We start from the raw sequence: 17,671 nt of genomic DNA, 5'->3' as shown, positions 1-17,671 counted from the left end.
CCCAGTGCTCATCCCAACAGGTGCCCTCCTTCAATGCCCATCACCTACTTTCCCCTCCCTCCCACCCCCCATCAACTAGTCTCCCAAATTTTGAAACATGTTTTAAAAGTTACCGCTATGATTGTGGCTTTTTTTTTTTTATAGCTCCCTTGTATTTCTAACAGCTTTGCTTTGTATATTTTTTTTATTGAGGTGAAATTCATGTTACAAAAAAAATTTAACTGTGCAATTTAGTGTCATTTAATGCATTCTTAATGTTGTGCAATCACCTCCTTTATCTAGTTCCAAAATTTTCATTATCCCAAAAGAAAACCTTGTACTTATTAAATTATCCATCCCTATATCCCCCTCCACCTAGTGCCCGGCAGCCAACTTCTGCTTTGTATCTCTGAATTTAGCTATTCTGGATATTTCAGTTAAATGACATTATACAACGCGTGACCTTTTTTATGTCAGACTTCTTAGGATATTTTTAAGATTCATCCATGTTGTAGCATGAATCAGTACTTCATTTATATCCGAGTAATATCTAGTGTGTGTATATACCATATTTATTTAACCATTCATCTGTGGATGGACATTTGAGTTTCTACCTTTTGATTATTGTGGATAACACTGCTGTGAACATTCATGTATTTATTAGAATACTTGTTTTCAGATCTTCTGGGAATATCTAGGAATGGAAATGCTGGGTTATATGATAATTCTGTGTTTAACATTTGAGGAACTATCAACTGTTTTCCACAACAGCTATACCATTTTATATTTCCACCAGTGATTTAGGAGTGTTTCAGTTTCTCCATATCCTTGCTAATGCTTGTTATTTAAGTGAGTTTGGTTATAGTCACCCTAGTGGCTGCAAAGTGGTATCTCATTGTGGTATTGATTTTCATTCCTCTAATGACTAATGATGTTGAACATATCTTTATGTGCTTACTTGCACATAAAATATATGTACATTAGGTATATGATTTACTAATATTTATTCCCATTCTATAGTTTGTCTTGAAAATGTCCTTTGATATACAGAAGTTAATTTTGATGAAATCCTATTCATCTGTATATATGTTGCTTATGTTTTTGGTGTCATATCTTGGAATACATTGCCAACTCTAGTATCATCAAGAGTTACCCCTATATCTTCTTCTAAAAGTTTTATGGTTTTAGCACTTATATTTAGGTCTTTGACCTAAGTTGAGTTAATTTTTGTTAATTTTAATGGCATGATGTAGGGGTCCAACTTCATTCTTTTGTGTCAAAATATTAATTTGTTCCAGTACCCCTCATTGAATAACCTTGTCATCCTTGTTGAAAGTCAGTTGGCTGTATTTATATGGGTTTGTTTCTGGATTCTTAGTTCTTTCCAGTGTTCTGTAGATCTTTCCTTATGCCAGTGCCACACCATCTTAATCTCTGTAGCTTTGTAGCACATTTTGAAATTGGGATGTTTGAGTCCTTGAACTTTATTATTCTCTTACAATATTGCCTTAGCTCTTTTCAAGGCTCATTGCAGTGCCATATGAATCTGATGGTATGCTTTTCCATTTCTACATTAAAGATCTTTGGAATTTTGATGGAGATTATATTGAATTTATAAATCATTTTTGGTAGGATTGCCATCTTAACATGTTAAGTCTTCCAGTCCATGAACGCAGGCTGTATTTCTGTTTATCTGGGTTTTTTTTTTAATTAATTTCAACAGTGTTTTTTAGTTTTCAGTACACAAGTCTTGTAACTTTTAGACTAAATTATTCCCAGGTATCTTTTAGATGCTATTTCAAATGAAATTGTCTTAATTTTTTTTTAATTCTTTTTAACGTTTATTTATTATTGAGAGACAGAGCATGAGCAGGGGAGGGGCAGAGGGAGAGAGAGACACAGAATCTGAAGCAGACTCCAGGCTCTGAGCTGTCAGCACAGAGCCCGACGTGGGGCTCGAACCCACAAACCACGAGATCATGACCTGAGCCAAAGTCAGACGCCAAACCGACTGAGACACCCAGGCGCCCCTTAATTTTTTTTCATATTATTTCTTGAGTGGTGTTAGCTGTGGGTATTTCATAAATACCATACTTTGTATATTTTTAATACAGTGTTGTTTAGTGTGTTAAGGTTTTATGACATATCTTCTTACTGGATTAGAATTTATTATTATAAATGATATTAAATGCGTCTGAGCTTGAGGGTTGTTCACCTTAATGTGCAATTTCTAATTACCCATGTATTTATTTTTAAGATTTATGTGTAGTTGATGGGCCTCAAGGTTAAGGGGTAGATTTCATATTTGGGGATTTTAAGAAATTTAGATTTCTTTTTTAAGTGCATTTTTTTGTTGAAATTTAACATGTAGCACATACCATAATACATAAAAAATACTCATCTGGAGAAATTTTCACAACACGAACACACCCTCATAACAAAAATTGAGATTGTGAAATTGCACACTGCTAGCAACCCAGAAGTCCCCCTTTGTTTCCTTTTAGTCACTAACCCCTTTCTTCCCAAGTAATCATTGTTCTGACTTTTAACAGTATAAATTAATGTTGCTTGTTTTTGAATTTTATGAATAGAATCATGCAGCAAACACTCCTTTGTATCTGGTTTGTTTCATTACCCTTATGTTTAAAATTTTCATCTGTATTGTTGTATATGGCAATAGGTTTTTCTTGCTATGTAGGATTCCATTTATTATGTATGGCCACAGCAGTTTATTATTCATTCTGTGGTGAATGGATACTGCAATTATTTCCATTTGGGGGCTATTATGATTAGTGTTTATAGGTATTTTCTTGTACATGTTTTTTTGGTAAACATTCCTGTGCATTTTGTTAGTATACACTTAGGAATGGCAGAGCCATACAGTTTGTTTACCTTTTGTAAATACATCCCAGGTATAGTCATACCACATTTTATACACTGTGCTTTATTGCACTTCACTGATACTGCATTTTTTTTACAAATTGAACATTTGTGGCAGCCCTGCATTGAGTGAGTCTTTAAGCACCATTTTTCCAACAGCATTTGTTTATTTCATGTTCTCTGTGTCACATTATTATATTTATTATGGTGATCTCTGATCAGTGATCTTTGGTGTTACTATTGTAATTGTTTGGGGGTGCCGTGAACCACACCTATGTAAGACCACAAACTTAATAAGTGAGTGTGTTCTGACTACCCCACCTTCCAGCCATTCTCCTATATCTCTCCTCCTCCTTCTCTTTGGGCCTCTCTATTCTTTGAGACATGGCAATATTGAAATTAGGCCAATTAATAATTACCCTGTAGTGGCCTCATAAGTGTTCAGTGGGAAGGAAAAGTCACATATCTCTCACTTTAAATCAAGAAGCAGGAATGATTACAATTAGTGAGGAAGGCATTTCGAAAGCCATGATGACTGAAAGCTGTCATGTAACTGTAAGCCATGTTGTGAGTGCAAAGGAAAAGATCTTGAAGGAAATTAAAAGTGCTACTCCAGTGAATACATGACAGCCTTTTGCTCAAACAGAAAAAGTCTTAGTGGTCTGGATAGAAAATCAAACCAGCCACAACATTCCCTTAAGCCAAAGCCTAATCCAGAGCAAGACCCAAACTCTCTTCAATTCTGTGAAGGCTGAGAGATGTTAGGAAGCCGCAGAAGAAAAGTTGGAAGCTAGCAGAGTTCTAAGGGAAGAAGCCATCTCCATTACATTAAAGAGCCAAGGTGAAGCAGCAAGTTATCCAGATCTAGCTAGGATCATTACTTGAGATGGCTACACTAAACAACAGATTTTCAATAGAGGTGAAATGACTTTTCTCGTACAATCCATCTAGTCTTTTCACAGCTAGAGAGAAGTCACTGCCTGGCTTTAAAGCTTCAGAGATTCTCTTGTTAGGGGCTAATACAGCTGCTGACTTTAAGTTGAAGCCAGTGCTCATTTGCCATCCTGAAAATCATAGAGCCCAGAAGAATTATGCTAAATCTGCTCTGCCTGTGGTCTACAAATGGAACAGCAAAGCCTGATGACAGCAATCTGTTTATACCATGGTTTACTGAATATTTTAAGCCCATTGTTGAGACCTACTGCTAAGAATAAAAGACTGGTTTCAAAATATTACTGCTTATTGACAACGCACCTGGTCACCCAAGAGCTCTGATAGAGATGTACAATGAGATGAATGTTGTTTTCAATACAACATCCATTCTGCAGTCTGGGGATCAAGGAGTAATTTTGACTTTCAAGTCTTACTATTTAAGAAATAATTTTGTGAGGCTGTTTAACTGCCATACATAGTGATTCCTATGATGGATCTGGGCAAAGTCAGTGGAAAACCTTCTGGAAAGGATTCACCATTCTAGGTGCCATTAAGAATATTCATGATTCATGGGGAAGAGGCCAAAATATCAGTATTAACAGGAGTTTGGAAAGAAGATTCCAGTGCCCATGGATGACTTTGAGGGATTTAAAACTTCAGTGGAAGAAGTCACTGAAGATGTGACTGATTTGCTGTGATCTCATGATAAAAATTGGATGAGGGGTTGCTTCTAATGGATGAGCAAGGAAAGTGGTTTCTTGAGATAGAATCTACTGGTGAAGATGCTGTGGAAATTGATGAAATGACAACAAAGGATTTAGAATATTATGCAAACTTAGTAGATAAAGCAGCAGCAGGGTTTGAGAGGATTGACTCCAGTTTGGAAAGAAGTCCTGTGGGTAAAATGGTTTCAAACAGCATCACTTGCTACAGAGAAATTGTTTGTGAAAGGAAGATTTGATCCATGTGGCAAGCTTTGTTATTGTCTTATTTTAAGAAATTACCAGTCACCCAACCTTCAGCAATCACTACCCTGATCAGTCATCAGCCAAAACATGGAGGCAAGACCCCTCCACCCAGCCAAGGATTATGACTCGCTGAACCTCAAATGACGTTTATTAGTATTTTTTAACAATGACGTATTTTTAGTTTTTTAAAAAAAAATTTTAATTTTATTTTTGAGAGATAGTGAGAGCAGGGAAGGGACAGGGAGAGAGGGAGACACAGAATCTGAAGCAGGCTCCAGCCTCTGAGCTGTCAGCACAGAGCCTGACGTGGAGCTCGAACTCAAGAACCATGAAATCATGACTTGAGCCGAAGTCAGACGCTTAACTGACTGAGCCACCCAGGTGCCCCACATGAAGTATTTTTAAATTAAGTTTTGTACATTTTTTAGGCACAATGCTATTGTGCTCTTGATAGGCTATACTATAGTATAAATATAACTTTTATATGTACCAGGAAACCAAAAAGTTCATTTGATTCACTTTATTGCTATATTCACTTTATTAGTGTGGTCTGGACCTCAACCTGCAGTATCTCCAAGGTATGCCTGTATATCAAAGTAGCTGCCCCAGTTTATATTCACTAGGAGTGTATGAGAGTTCTGGTGGGTCCGCAACCTCATTAAGGACAGTACTGCTCCCCATTTGAGATTTGTCAGCATTGATGTTTTAGCCATTCTAATCGTATATGATGGTATTTCCTTGTGGACTAATTTGCATTTCCCTGGTGTCTAAGATTGAGCAACTTTTCACATGTTTAGTGGCAGTTTGCGATGTGTTGTTCGAGTCTTTTGCCTCTTTTTTTTTTTTTTTTTTTTTTGGATAGTTTGCCTTTTTCTTATTGGTTTGTATGAGCATTAGGTATTAGTCCTCTGTCAAATACATGTGTCATAGTTGTTTTCTCCCTGTCTCTTTTGCCTTTTCACATTTAAATGCTGTCTGCCAATGAACAAGAGGTCTCACCTTTGTTGTTATTAATGTAGTCCAATTTATATTTTTTTCCTTTATGGTTAGTACTGTATTTATTGTGGCCTGTTGAATAGTTTGATTAGATCATGAAGGTGTTCTTGTTTTCCTCCAGAAGCTTTATTGTTTTAATCAATTTGGGTTCTGATACCTGATTTTTGGTTCTTATTCCTTTTCACTATTTCTATAAATTTTGGTATATGAGGTTGTTTTGTTTTTATGTATTATACAGACGAGTTATAGTTTCTTTATATATATTTTATATATTTTCTTTACCTTTTATTCTTAGGAGTTGGTTTATATAAGCTTATTCCACGTGAAAAATACAGCTTAATCTGTATTTACTATCTTTATACAGATTTTTAAAGCCTGTTTACTTTAAATACAGAAAGAAGAATTTTTTACTAGTACTGCAACATTTAAACATATCACCATATTTCCTTTTCTCTGTCCATATAAACACACACATAATTTGTATTTTTGTTCAGCCATTTGAAAGAAACTGGCAGGTAGTTCTTTCTCCTATGTGAACATATCTCCTATGTGAATGTAATGCCAGTATTGTCTGTAAATTTGTGTGTAAATAAATTTGTTTCATTGCTCTCTGGATCCTAGAACTAGCCCAGCAGACAAGCATTATCGGGTACCAAAGATTTAATATTCATTTATCCATCAAAGAACTAATTCAGGAGGTGCCTGGGTGGCTCTGTTAGTTAAGTGCCCAACTCTTGATTTCAAGTCAGGTCATGTTATCATGATTCATGAGTTCGAGCCCCGCCTCGGACTCTGCACCGACAGCACAACACCTGCTTGGAATTCTCTCTCTTCTTTCTCTGCCCCTCCCCTGCTTGTACACACTCTTATCTCAAAATAAATAAAAGAAACTTAAAAAAAAAAAAAAGCTAATTCAGAAACACTAAAATACAGAGGCAGCTAGAGTGCACTGAAGTCTGTGGCAGGTCCAATAAGTTAAACATTGAAGTTTGAAAAGTACAGGATTGTTCCTGGTCCTTCTGGGGCACTTTATCCATTTCCTTACCAAATCCTAGGTTACTTTGAATTACAAAATAAGAAAATAGATTCTTACTTACAATATAATTATATTCATTAATGTTAGATTCTGTGTTTATGTATTAAATTTGTGTGTTTGTTAAATATTTATGCATTAAAAATCTATAAGCCTAAAGCATGTTTTAGAGTATGGTTTCACTAAGTTTAAGAGTAATTAAACACTGGGAGGGAGGATGGGCTAAATGGGTAAGGGGCATTGAGGAATCTACTCCTAAAAATCATTGTTGCACTATATGCTAACTTGGATGTAAATTAAAAAAATAAAGTTATACTAAAAAAAAGTAGGGGCTCCTGGGTGGCGCAGTCGGTTAAGTGTCCGACTTCAACCAGGTCACGATCTCGCGGTCCATGAGTTCGAGCCCCGTGTCAGGCTCTGGGCTGATGGCTCAGAGCCTGGAGGCTGTTTCCGATTCTGTGTCTCCCTCTTTCTCTGCCCCTCCCCCGTTCATGCTCTGTCTCTCTCTGTCCCAAAAATAAATAAACGTTGAAAAAAAAAAAAATTAAAAAAAAAAAAGTAAACACTTTTCAGAATGTCTGGCCCATAAAGAAAACTTAAATACTTGCCTCAATTAACTAAAGATTCTTATTCTTAACATGGTGAAAAAGAACACTGAATAAGGACTCATATCTAATTTCGGAATAAAGCTCAAGCTTCATCTCTTTGACCATTTGTGAAGTTAGGAATATGTACTGAATGGTCTCCAATTAGCAGTAACATATTTACTACTATATATTGTAGTTATTATATATATTACAAAATATTCTTAAATTAATGAATTATAAAATTTTAGTATTTAATAATTTATAATTTTAATATTTTATAATTTAATAAATTCAGCCTAATCAGGAAATTTAAAACTTTTTTATCTTAATGGTCATGCTGAAAAAAAGACATTTCTTTTGATGGCTTTGTGACTTGAACTTTTTTCTCACTTGATAGCTCGAATTACATCTTTACAAGAAGAGGTAAAGCATCTCAAGCATAATCTTGAAAGAGTGGAAGGAGAAAGAAAAGAAGCTCAAGACATGCTTAATCACTCAGAAAAGGTAAATGACTTAACGTGTACCAATTTTGAGATATATGTGCTTGGCTACCAAATACTATAACATGTTTTTATAAAATAGCCTTCATTCCTGATGTTATATACTTGCTTTTTTTTTGAGAGAGAGAGCGAGAGCATGTGTACATGAACAGGGGAGAGGGGCAGAAGGATGGAGGGAGGGAGGGAGGGAGACAGAGAGAGAGAGAGAGAGAGAGAGAGAGAGAAAGAAAGAAAAAGAAAAAGAAAAAGAAAAAGAAAAAGAAAAAGAAAAAGAAAAAGAAAAAGAAAGAAAGAATGAATCTTAAGCAGGCTTCACACCCAGTGAGGAGCCTGCTGTGGGGCTCGATCTCATGACCATGAGATAATGATCTGAGTGAGCCAAATCAAGAATCGGACCTTTTACTGACCGAGCCACCCAGCCACACCTATATACTTGCATTTCTAAAAATTTTTATGATCAGTAGTGGTTTTGTGGGAGTGTGTGTATGTGTCTTACTTAGGGCTTTTTATTGTGTTATTTTTGTTTGTTTTTAACTTTGAAGGGTATTAGATGTTTCCTATTATCGAATCATCACAAATTACTTTCGTTTGGAAATATCTTTTCATGTAGAATTTTTTCCCCCAGTTTTTTGTACTTGGGTAAAATGAAGATGCTGAATGTTACTAGCCTTATGAAGAAGGAAAACAAAGGATAGGTATATGGTAGACCATGTGTGCTTTTTCCATTTTGTTGGTAAGAGTTAGCAAAATAGAAAATAGCATAAAGTGATTGGCCCTTGCGTATAGTTTTCTTACCAGTCAAAAACTGTCATTGGTTATCCTCTGTCCTTACCTTGCTAAGAAAAGTATTAAATAGATAATATGTAGATCTAACTTTCACTTTTTCACTTTCTCCCTAAATGTGGGTTTACTAGATCCTCAGATAAATGATCAGAAAATGTACCACTTATCTGTCCTTTGGACATGTTTTGTAATAGAGTAGTATGTCTAAGCCTGGTATAACTGTGGATGTAGGATGAAAGAAAGAAGAGAAGAAGATGCACCCAAACAAATGGAATACATTTTGACTTGTCCTTTAGTCAAGGCAGTGTAAATCTGGGTGTACATTTAATTTAACTGTAAATTAATAGTTTTAAATCTGAATTTAATTTTTTGTAAGCGGCAGCAAAAATGTTTTAATGAATTAAAGAATTGTCCTATTCATTTCTGATTCTAGCAGTGAACCCTCCTGAATACAACTACCACCAAAACCCTTCTGGGGGAAGGAGGTGGTGATATTTTGCTTTTAATTATATGTGCTTATCATGATTTTTAAAGTAAGACATAATAATGTGAAATATACAAGAAAGTATAAATGTTCTAAATAAAAATATTTAAGTAAATACAGTATCACATTTCAGGCCAGTGTGATTCATATATTGTCTCTTATGGAATATTACATAATGTAAGATTTAATAATGTGTCTTTTGCTTAGTGTATTACATAAGTCATTTTCATTTTACAGGAAAAGAATAATTTAGAGATAGATTTAAACTATAAGCTTAAATCATTACAACAAAGGTTAGAACAAGAGGTAAATGAACATAAAGTAACCAAAGCTCGTTTAACTGACAAACATCAGTCTATTGAAGAGGCAAAGTCTGTTGCAATGTGTGGTAAGTGTTGGTTTTCATATTTTCTACATGAGTAATTTTTAAATAATGCCTACCAAAAAAATTGGTTTTGTTTAAAATCTCACTTTATAGTAGTATAAACACTTAAAAATTATAAATTGTCATTCAGTAAAAGGATTCTCCCTTTTTCACTTTGGATACCTTCCATTTTTTTAAATCACAATTTTACCTTCTATTTCCCTCACTCTATTATCCTCCATTCTCTATCAATATCAGTAGAATCTCTCTTTTCTCCCAGTTTTTATTAGCCCTTTCCTTTATTTTCTTCCTGATCCATTCTGAAAATCATTGTCTGTTCATCTTCTTTCTTGTTTAGTACCCTCAATTTTCCAATTCCTTTGTGTTTCCACTTTACTATGACTCTAAACACAACCCTAGATCAAACTAATGAGTTCCTTTCTTCACATCAGATAAGTTCTTCAGAGAGGGTTAGCCCAATGCATTATCTCCAACCTCAGGCGAGCTGTTAGTTTTTTAGTATATCACTCACTGTTTTCCTTCTCTCAGACTTTTACTTCTGTTCTCAAGCTTTGTATGTCATTTCTTTATCCATCTACTTTTAGGTGAACTTTTCTCCTATTTGAAAAAGAAATCATGAAAGCATAGGTGTGAACGCCTCAAAGTCTTGTTCTCTTACTTAATCAATCTACCCTACTTCTTTACCCATCTTCATTTTCTTTCCTCTCAGAAGATATTGATCCTCGGGGCACCTGGGTGGCTCAGTCGGTTAAGTATCTGACTTCTGCTCAGGTCATGGTCTCACAGTTTATGGGTTCAAGCCCTGTGTCAGGCTCTGCTGACAGCTCAGAGCCTGGAACCTGCTTGGGATTCTGTGTCTCCCTTTTTCTGCCCCTCCCCTGCTTGCGCTCTGTCTCTCTCAAAAGTAAATAAACATTAAAAAAAAATTGTTTTAAGATATTAACCGTCTTCTTGTTTGACTAATACGTGCTAGCTGTACTCAGATCTAGCCTCATCTTATCTCATCTTAACTATCTTTTTTTTTTCTTCATCCTTAACCTTTTCTCTTCCACTGAATCCTTTCTTGTTGTGAACATGTGCAAGTCTCTTCCATTATACATAGATAGATAGATAGATACATAGATACATAGATAAAATTTTTTGAGCATGTGGGATGCCTGGGTAGCTCAGTCAGATAAGCATCCAACTTACCTTCAGGTCATGATCTCGTGGTTTATAAGTTAGAGCCCCACGTCAGGCTCTGTGCTGACAGCTCAGAACCTGGAATCTGCTTCAGATTCTGTGTCTCCATCTCTCTCTGCCCCTCCCCCGCTCAACGCTCTGTGTGTGTGTGTGTGTGTGTGTGTGTGTGTGTGTGTGTGTCTCAAAAATAAACATTAGAAAAATTTTTTTTTAATTTTGTGAGCATGTGCAAGTCTCTTCCTTTATAAACAAACAAATAAATAGACAAACCCTTGCAGTAATCTCTGATCCTTACTAACTGCCACTGTTTTATTCCATTTCTTTATAGCCAAACTTTTAAAAAGAAGAGTTTGCCTTTTTTCACCTTGCACTTACTTTGTAACCTGCTACAATCTGGAAGTGTCACTTAACACTTTAAATTCTGCTCATTCAAGGGGAAACTTAGGATCCTATCTGTCAGACCTGCTTTAATCTCTTATTCTCATGATCCTAGTTAATGACTGTATAGTTTTTAGCAGCCCAGGCTTGGAATCAAACAAATCTGTTTTGCCTCTTACCTACTCTGTGATTATTAAAAAGACATTAGATGGAAAAAATGCATATAAAGTACCTGTACATAGAAGGCTTTTAAAATGGGAAATACTGTTATGGCTAAGGGTGGTGGTATTTAGCATCCAGGTATCCAAGCCAGAAATCTGGGAATCATTCAGCAATTCTACTTCCAAATGATATATACAATATATTCCTCCTTTCCTTTTCTCTTTTAGTTCATGGTGACATCATCATTTGCTTGATCTGTTTAATTATTACTCTGCCAGTTGTTCTGCTCATCAATCTATTGTTCTCATTTAAGCCAGAATGATCCTTTTGAAATTTAAATCTTACTGTGCCAGTCCTTTGTGGCTTTTCATTGTTTACAAGGCACCCGTCAAACTCCTCAGGACATAAAGAACCTTTGAGTTGGCACTTACCCATCTTTATAGTCTTACTACTCTGCACTTTGTTATGTGTACTTCACATAACTGGTGTGCTTCAGCCATATTAAACTACTTTTCTTTCTTTCACGTACATTACTTGTTGACTGCCTACTATAGGCCAGGCACACCTGGGAATATATAGCATAGAATAAGACAAGAATCCTTCCTCTTAGAGATTATTTTCTGATGGTAGAGATAATCAAAAAAAGCAAATAAATTAAAATCAGTGCAGATTGTAATCATTAATATGAAGAAAATACATACAGTGTGATAGTTTCTAAGTATTGCTATGTTAGATGGGGTTCTGAGGAAAGGCCTCTCTGAACTAATAATATTTGAGGCAAAGTGAACCGTCCAGGAGAAAGTATGTTCCAGGCAGAAGAGATGATAAGTTCAATACTCTTATTCTAAGAATAGTGGGAAGCCATTGTAGTGTTTTGAGCTGTGCTGGCATGTGTAACATATGTTTTTGAAAGACCACTCCTGCTGTATGGAGAATGCTTTTGAGAGAGAACAGTTTAAAAATGGAGATCAACTAGAAGGCTATATAGTGTGTAGGGATTAGTGGTAGTAGAGCATGAAAGAAATGTAGATACAAAGGGTAAGAGGGTAAGAGTTGGTGATGAATTGGATGGAAATTTAAAAAAGGAACCAAGAAAGGCTCTGGCTCTTTTTTTATGGGGGGAGGGGGGGTGCTTTTTAATTTTAACAACTGGATGGATGTTAATATGTTTTGACATTGAGATGACTGGGATGGGATGAGTGGTTTGCGATGGGAGGGAAATAAAGGTGTCTATTTTAGAAATGTTAACTTTGAAAAGCATGTTAGATATCTAGGTGGAGATGTCAAATATATATGAGTCTGGAGCTCAGAGGAGAGCAGGAGTTATACAGTCATGCACAGAACCTCCTAAGGGGAAATAGGGCAGAATAGAAATGGAATCATATCAGAGCCCTTGGGTAGTCTAACATTTTCCAAATGTTACAAAGGAAACCAATAACAGTCAAAGGGGGTTGCAGGAATACCAAGTAAGTATGGTGTTAGAATTTCAAAGAGTAAAATATTGAAAAAAAAATGAGGAAGTTATTCAATATACAGAATTCTATTAAGGTCAGTAAAGATGAAGACCCAGACATTTGTGTGTCTTCTGAATTTTGCAGGATGGGCCTCACTCACTGGTTATCATACAAAGCAGTTTCAGTGGAATGGTGGAGATGGAGGCCAAAAGGGAAAGTAGTAAATGTATAGTAGATGAGGCACTGGAGACAGTAAGTGGAGGCACTGGAGACAGGAAGTTCTTCCAGAAGTTTCTGAACAGAGATGGAATAGTAGCTAAAGAGGAATGTGAGAGCAGTAGAGGATATTTTAGGAAGGGAGATAATAAATGAGATTATTATGTTGGTGAGAATGATTCAGTTAGGAGAAGGAAATTGTTGAGGCAGGGAAGAAATGAAATAATTGAAGGAACAAAGTCCAGAACAGAAGTGGATGATTTGTGTTTGATTAGAGATGGGAATTAAGAGGCAATGATTACTGGTTTGGCTAAGTTTGTAGGTTTGGAGGGAAAGATGAGGAAGTTCCATTCTAATGGTTTCTATTTTGTTACCTAGAGGGCAGTCTCCAAGAATGGAAAAGCAGACTTACTAAGTTTGAATCATGTCTGTACAACTTAATAGTTGCAGGACCTTGGAAAATTGAATGTTTCAGAACCTTAGTTACCATATCTCAAAAAAGGAGCCTCACTATAGACTTTTATCTTTTGATAATAATTAAAGTGGGTACTATACTACCGTGGAATCTTGTTTGTCTGAATTGCAAAAATTAGAATTCCTATCAGCCTTAAGTCCCTTGAAACTTTTCTGGAACAATGTAAGGTATAGATTAATAACCACAGCCTTATTTCTCTGCTTTTATCTGAACTACCTCCATTTTTCTTTTTAGTTACTTCATTTTTTTTTTCTAGTTATATTTTCACCTTCTGGTCTAGAAATGGCACTTAATAATTTCTCATAACATTGGGCGTGGGCTGGATTTAGAAGGTTTTATTCTACTTTATTTTATAACTCCTTTCATTTAGAGATCCTACTATGCAAATAATTCAAATGACATTGGGACTTCTGTAATAAATTGTTCCATTAGAATCCCAGGATAAAAACAGTAGGGATTTTTGACACCAGTTTGTCTTATAGAGCCCATGCAAGTGAAAGTATGTATGTCTGTAACTTTTTTTTTTTCCTCACAGAAATGGAAAAGAAGCTGAAGGAAGAGAGAGAAGCTCGAGAGAAGGCTGAAAATAGAGTTGTTCAGATTGAGAAACAGTGTTCAATGCTAGATGTTGATCTGAAACAATCTCAGCAGAAGCTTGAGCATTTGACTGAAAATAAAGAAAGGATGGAGGATGAAGTAAGAAAAATAGTATTGATTTTGTTGATCTTATAAAAGAGAAGTAATCATAAATTATAAGTGAAATGTTATCTATAATTTAAAAAACATGGAGGAGATTTGAATAAAATAACCTGTATGTGTATGTGTTTACTGCTATAAAGCCACCACTGTATCCTTCCTTCCTAGGATTTTTATCTACAGATAGTTGCTGAACAGTCACACCATAGGATTTATACTATTTTGCACTATGACAGTTCAACTCTATAGAAGTGTCATAGCTCCTCTTCTGAAGAAATTGCCATCTGCTTTTTAAAAACACACACACACACAAGTTTATTGTAAAGTTCTCTTGTAATCCCAAAGAGGAGAAATTGCTCTTAGATCTCAAGAAAAATGTTAACTACAGAGTCTTGACTGGCTTAGATTGATGGAAAACACAGGGTACACATTTACAAAGCAATAAATAAAAGATAAAATGCCATTATATCCTTGTGGTTATTTATATGTATTTTAAAAATCACTTATAAGACTGGAAGGAATCAGTCTGCATATATGTTAGAAAAGGGAGAGAGAGAAAACCAGAATAATCAGGAAAGACTTCTTACAGGAGGAATGAGATATTTCCATTATTTAAAGATTGAGTAAGACCTCAAAAGTTCACAGTTTGAGAGTCAGAAGCTAGAGTTGATAGAGAGGGAACATTATCAATAATGATGATAATAAAAGAGTGATCAGTGAATGAAGATAGGTAAGTGAAAGACAAGGACTTGATCTGACCAGAGAAGAAAAGACATATTGTATAGTCATGGGAAACTTGGGAACCAAAGTATTGATAATGATTTAAACTTAAAATGGGAGGCTGTAGGTGAAAATACTCTTTTAGAAAATAAAATTAGTCTGGTAGTGTTCTATAGAATGAACAAGAAAGAAAAGAGATTTAGCAGATACCTGTTATAGCCAACATGCAGGAAGAAAGTATGTTGAAAATTTGGAAGACCATACTCAGTCATTTCAAAATGTAATTTTTGAGCACCTTTTATCTTCCCGGCTCTGCTGGGAGTTGGATTACTGCGTAAGATAGATACGTTCTTGACTTTTGTGGAACTTCGAGCCCAGAAGGAAAGACAGATATTAAGATCAAAATTACAAGCATGACATTTATTTAAAGAGGAAGTACTGAATGCTGTAGGAGTGTTATGAGTAATTACATCCAGGGGTTAAGGAAGGCCTCACTAAACTTCAGAGGGTTATAGACCAGAGCACAAACATTTATGAATCAGAAAAGGTGAATTTAAATACCCCTTATGTCCCTCCAAAAGTGGCTTTTATAGCCATTCTCTACTCTAAAATTTCTGTACATGTTGGGACCGAAAGAAACCAGACTTTTTCCTCCAAGATCTCATATCTGAAATTTGGGGATTAATTTGACTTAATAGTAAGTTCTATAGTTATAAATAACATGTCAACAATGGAGACTCTTTAGAATACTAATATTCTCTGTATAAGGCAGTATAGCACATTTGAGATTTGATTGATATTCTTTCAAATAATGTTTACTAAATTATTAGTGAGATTTAAGACTGCAATTATTTTTCTTATTCATAGGTTAAGAATCTATCCCTGCAACTGGAGCAGGAATCAAATAAGCGAGTATTGTTACAGAATGAATTGAAGACTCAAGCATTTGAAGCGGACAATTTAAAAGGTCTAGAAAAGCAGATGAAACAGGAAATAAATACTTTATTGGAAGCAAAGAGATTATTAGAATTTGAGTTAGCTCAGCTTACAAAGTAAGTCTCAAAAATAACATTTTTTTGTTTCTTTTTTGTGTTCTGCATTTGCTTATGTTTGATATTTTATATGTGTAGAAATAATATGTTTGCAATTTGTGAAAGGAAGACTTAGGAAAAAAGCATTTAGAAAAAAGAATTTACTTGCAAAGGTTTGCAAGGGAGCCTTACTGAATAAAAAGTAGAGACCTTTAAAGGGAGAAAAAAGGAGATTATCAAGGCCACTGACTTTACAGTAAGTCCATTTACGGTGGAAAATTAGTTTTCTCATGATTTTCATACCGACAAAAGGCCTGTTTCTTCACACTAGAATTACAAAAATCAGGAATAAACTTTTTTATTAAGTATTCAGTGTCTCATGGGAAATGTTCAGTATTTCTTTATTTTAGAAACTAGAGTTAGACATGATGACCCTATGTTTTGTTTTGTTCCTTTGGTTCATCTCAGAATGCAAAGTACCTTTTTTCTTCTACTCTGAAATGTGATGTGTCCACTTATTTGAAGTGGAGATGATGCAAGGTTTCATTATTGCTTTCAGAATTTGTATAAAGACATGCTTCAAAAATTTAATGTCAAAGATTAGTATATTTTATACCAAGTCACGTGTTTTTATTTCCTCTAGATTTATATGATAATACCTTCATTTGCCAGCTTCATTTACATCATAGTAATTCTTGGGTAAAATTGTCAGTTTTTGTTTTGTTGGATTTATATTGGCAAAATTCTTTTCCCCCTTTTAGAGCCTTCATTTGCGCATTATGTGTTCTGTAGTTTTCTTCTCCCAGAATAACTTTCACTTAGCATTCAGTGAACACTTATTATGTCCTTTTATCAACTATATGCCTTGTTAGATGCTGAAAATACAAATCTATCACTATCTAAAATGAAAACCCAGCAGATGCAGATGGAATTGTTTATCCTTGAAAATATGTAACCGGGAGTTACATTGTGTTTCTGTCTTGTCTGTTTCTTTGTGAATTGTGTTCATGTGTGTATTATATATATGTAGGTGTGTCTGTGTTCCTCCTCCTTTGTCATGTCATTGTTCTTGCCTTCTTTCTTGTTCCTTACTGGTTTTTTATTTCCAGCCCCACCTCCATGCTTCATTGGCCATAATGTATGGTATTATATGTATATATAATGTATGGTATGTATAATATTATTTGTGAATATTTTCGTGTGCCTTGTTTTTAATCACTTACTATACTACATGTGACATTTAAGGTTTATTCCTAAGGATGCTTTTCTCTACTAAAACTTATAAAATATCATTTTTATTTTTGCAACTTGGATTAATCCACAATTAATATTCTCCTGAAAGTGACGTTCAGTAAAAAACAGTTCCCTCTACTTTGTATAGTAGGAGCAAAATAGAATGAGACAGTGTGGCCTGACCAAATATGAATATTAAAGTAATACTGTATAGTGAATTATGACTTTTAAAAACAAAGGTCATTTTAGTAAACGTTTTTATTTTTAGCAACTTTAATAAATAAAGAATAATACAAAGTATAGTATAAATAGCATTCATTTATTATTTTCTCTTTTACCTGAAGACAGTATAGAGGAAATGAAGGACAGATGCGGGAGCTACAAGATCAGCTTGAAGCAGAGCAATATTTTTCGGTAAGAATCATTTTTAACACTTGGCTTAAAATTAGGTATTTAGATTTTTAATGTGAACTGACTTTTTTTCAAATGACCGTGGAATGGTTTTCCCTCCCTTTTCGTGTCCCCATCGCTACATTTCATTTCTGATTCTGAGTTCGTGCTCTATGTAAGTTGTAAAGAAACTTAACGTTTTTGTG

The 17,671-nt window shown here is 35.0% G+C and overlaps 1 protein-coding gene and 1 long non-coding RNA gene across 4 annotated transcripts in view; one reads left to right on the top strand and one right to left on the bottom strand.

Annotated features, from left to right (window-relative positions):
• Window positions 1–17,671, top strand: part of ROCK1 (Rho associated coiled-coil containing protein kinase 1) — a 158,449-nt gene that overhangs the window by 106,596 nt on the left and 34,182 nt on the right. For all 3 annotated transcript variants that reach the window (XM_023241802.2, XM_023241801.2, XM_011288079.4), the window contains exons 17-21: window positions 7,774–7,880; window positions 9,381–9,531; window positions 13,931–14,091; window positions 15,679–15,863; window positions 17,420–17,489. In XM_023241802.2, the coding sequence (XP_023097570.1) occupies window positions 7,774–7,880; window positions 9,381–9,531; window positions 13,931–14,091; window positions 15,679–15,863; window positions 17,420–17,489 (674 nt within the window). The remainder of the gene's footprint in view (window positions 1–7,773; window positions 7,881–9,380; window positions 9,532–13,930; window positions 14,092–15,678; window positions 15,864–17,419; window positions 17,490–17,671) is intronic.
• The window catches only part of LOC102901124, a 77,952-nt gene that overhangs the window by 50,736 nt on the left and 9,545 nt on the right, over window positions 1–17,671 (bottom strand). The window lies entirely within an intron of this gene.

The sequence above is a fragment of the Felis catus genome, chromosome D3 (genome assembly GCF_018350175.1).
Source record: "Felis catus isolate Fca126 chromosome D3, F.catus_Fca126_mat1.0, whole genome shotgun sequence".
NCBI lineage: Eukaryota > Metazoa > Chordata > Mammalia > Carnivora > Felidae > Felis > Felis catus.
The sequence above is the reverse complement of the archived record's forward strand: the minus strand, read 5'-3'. Positions and strand labels throughout refer to the sequence as shown.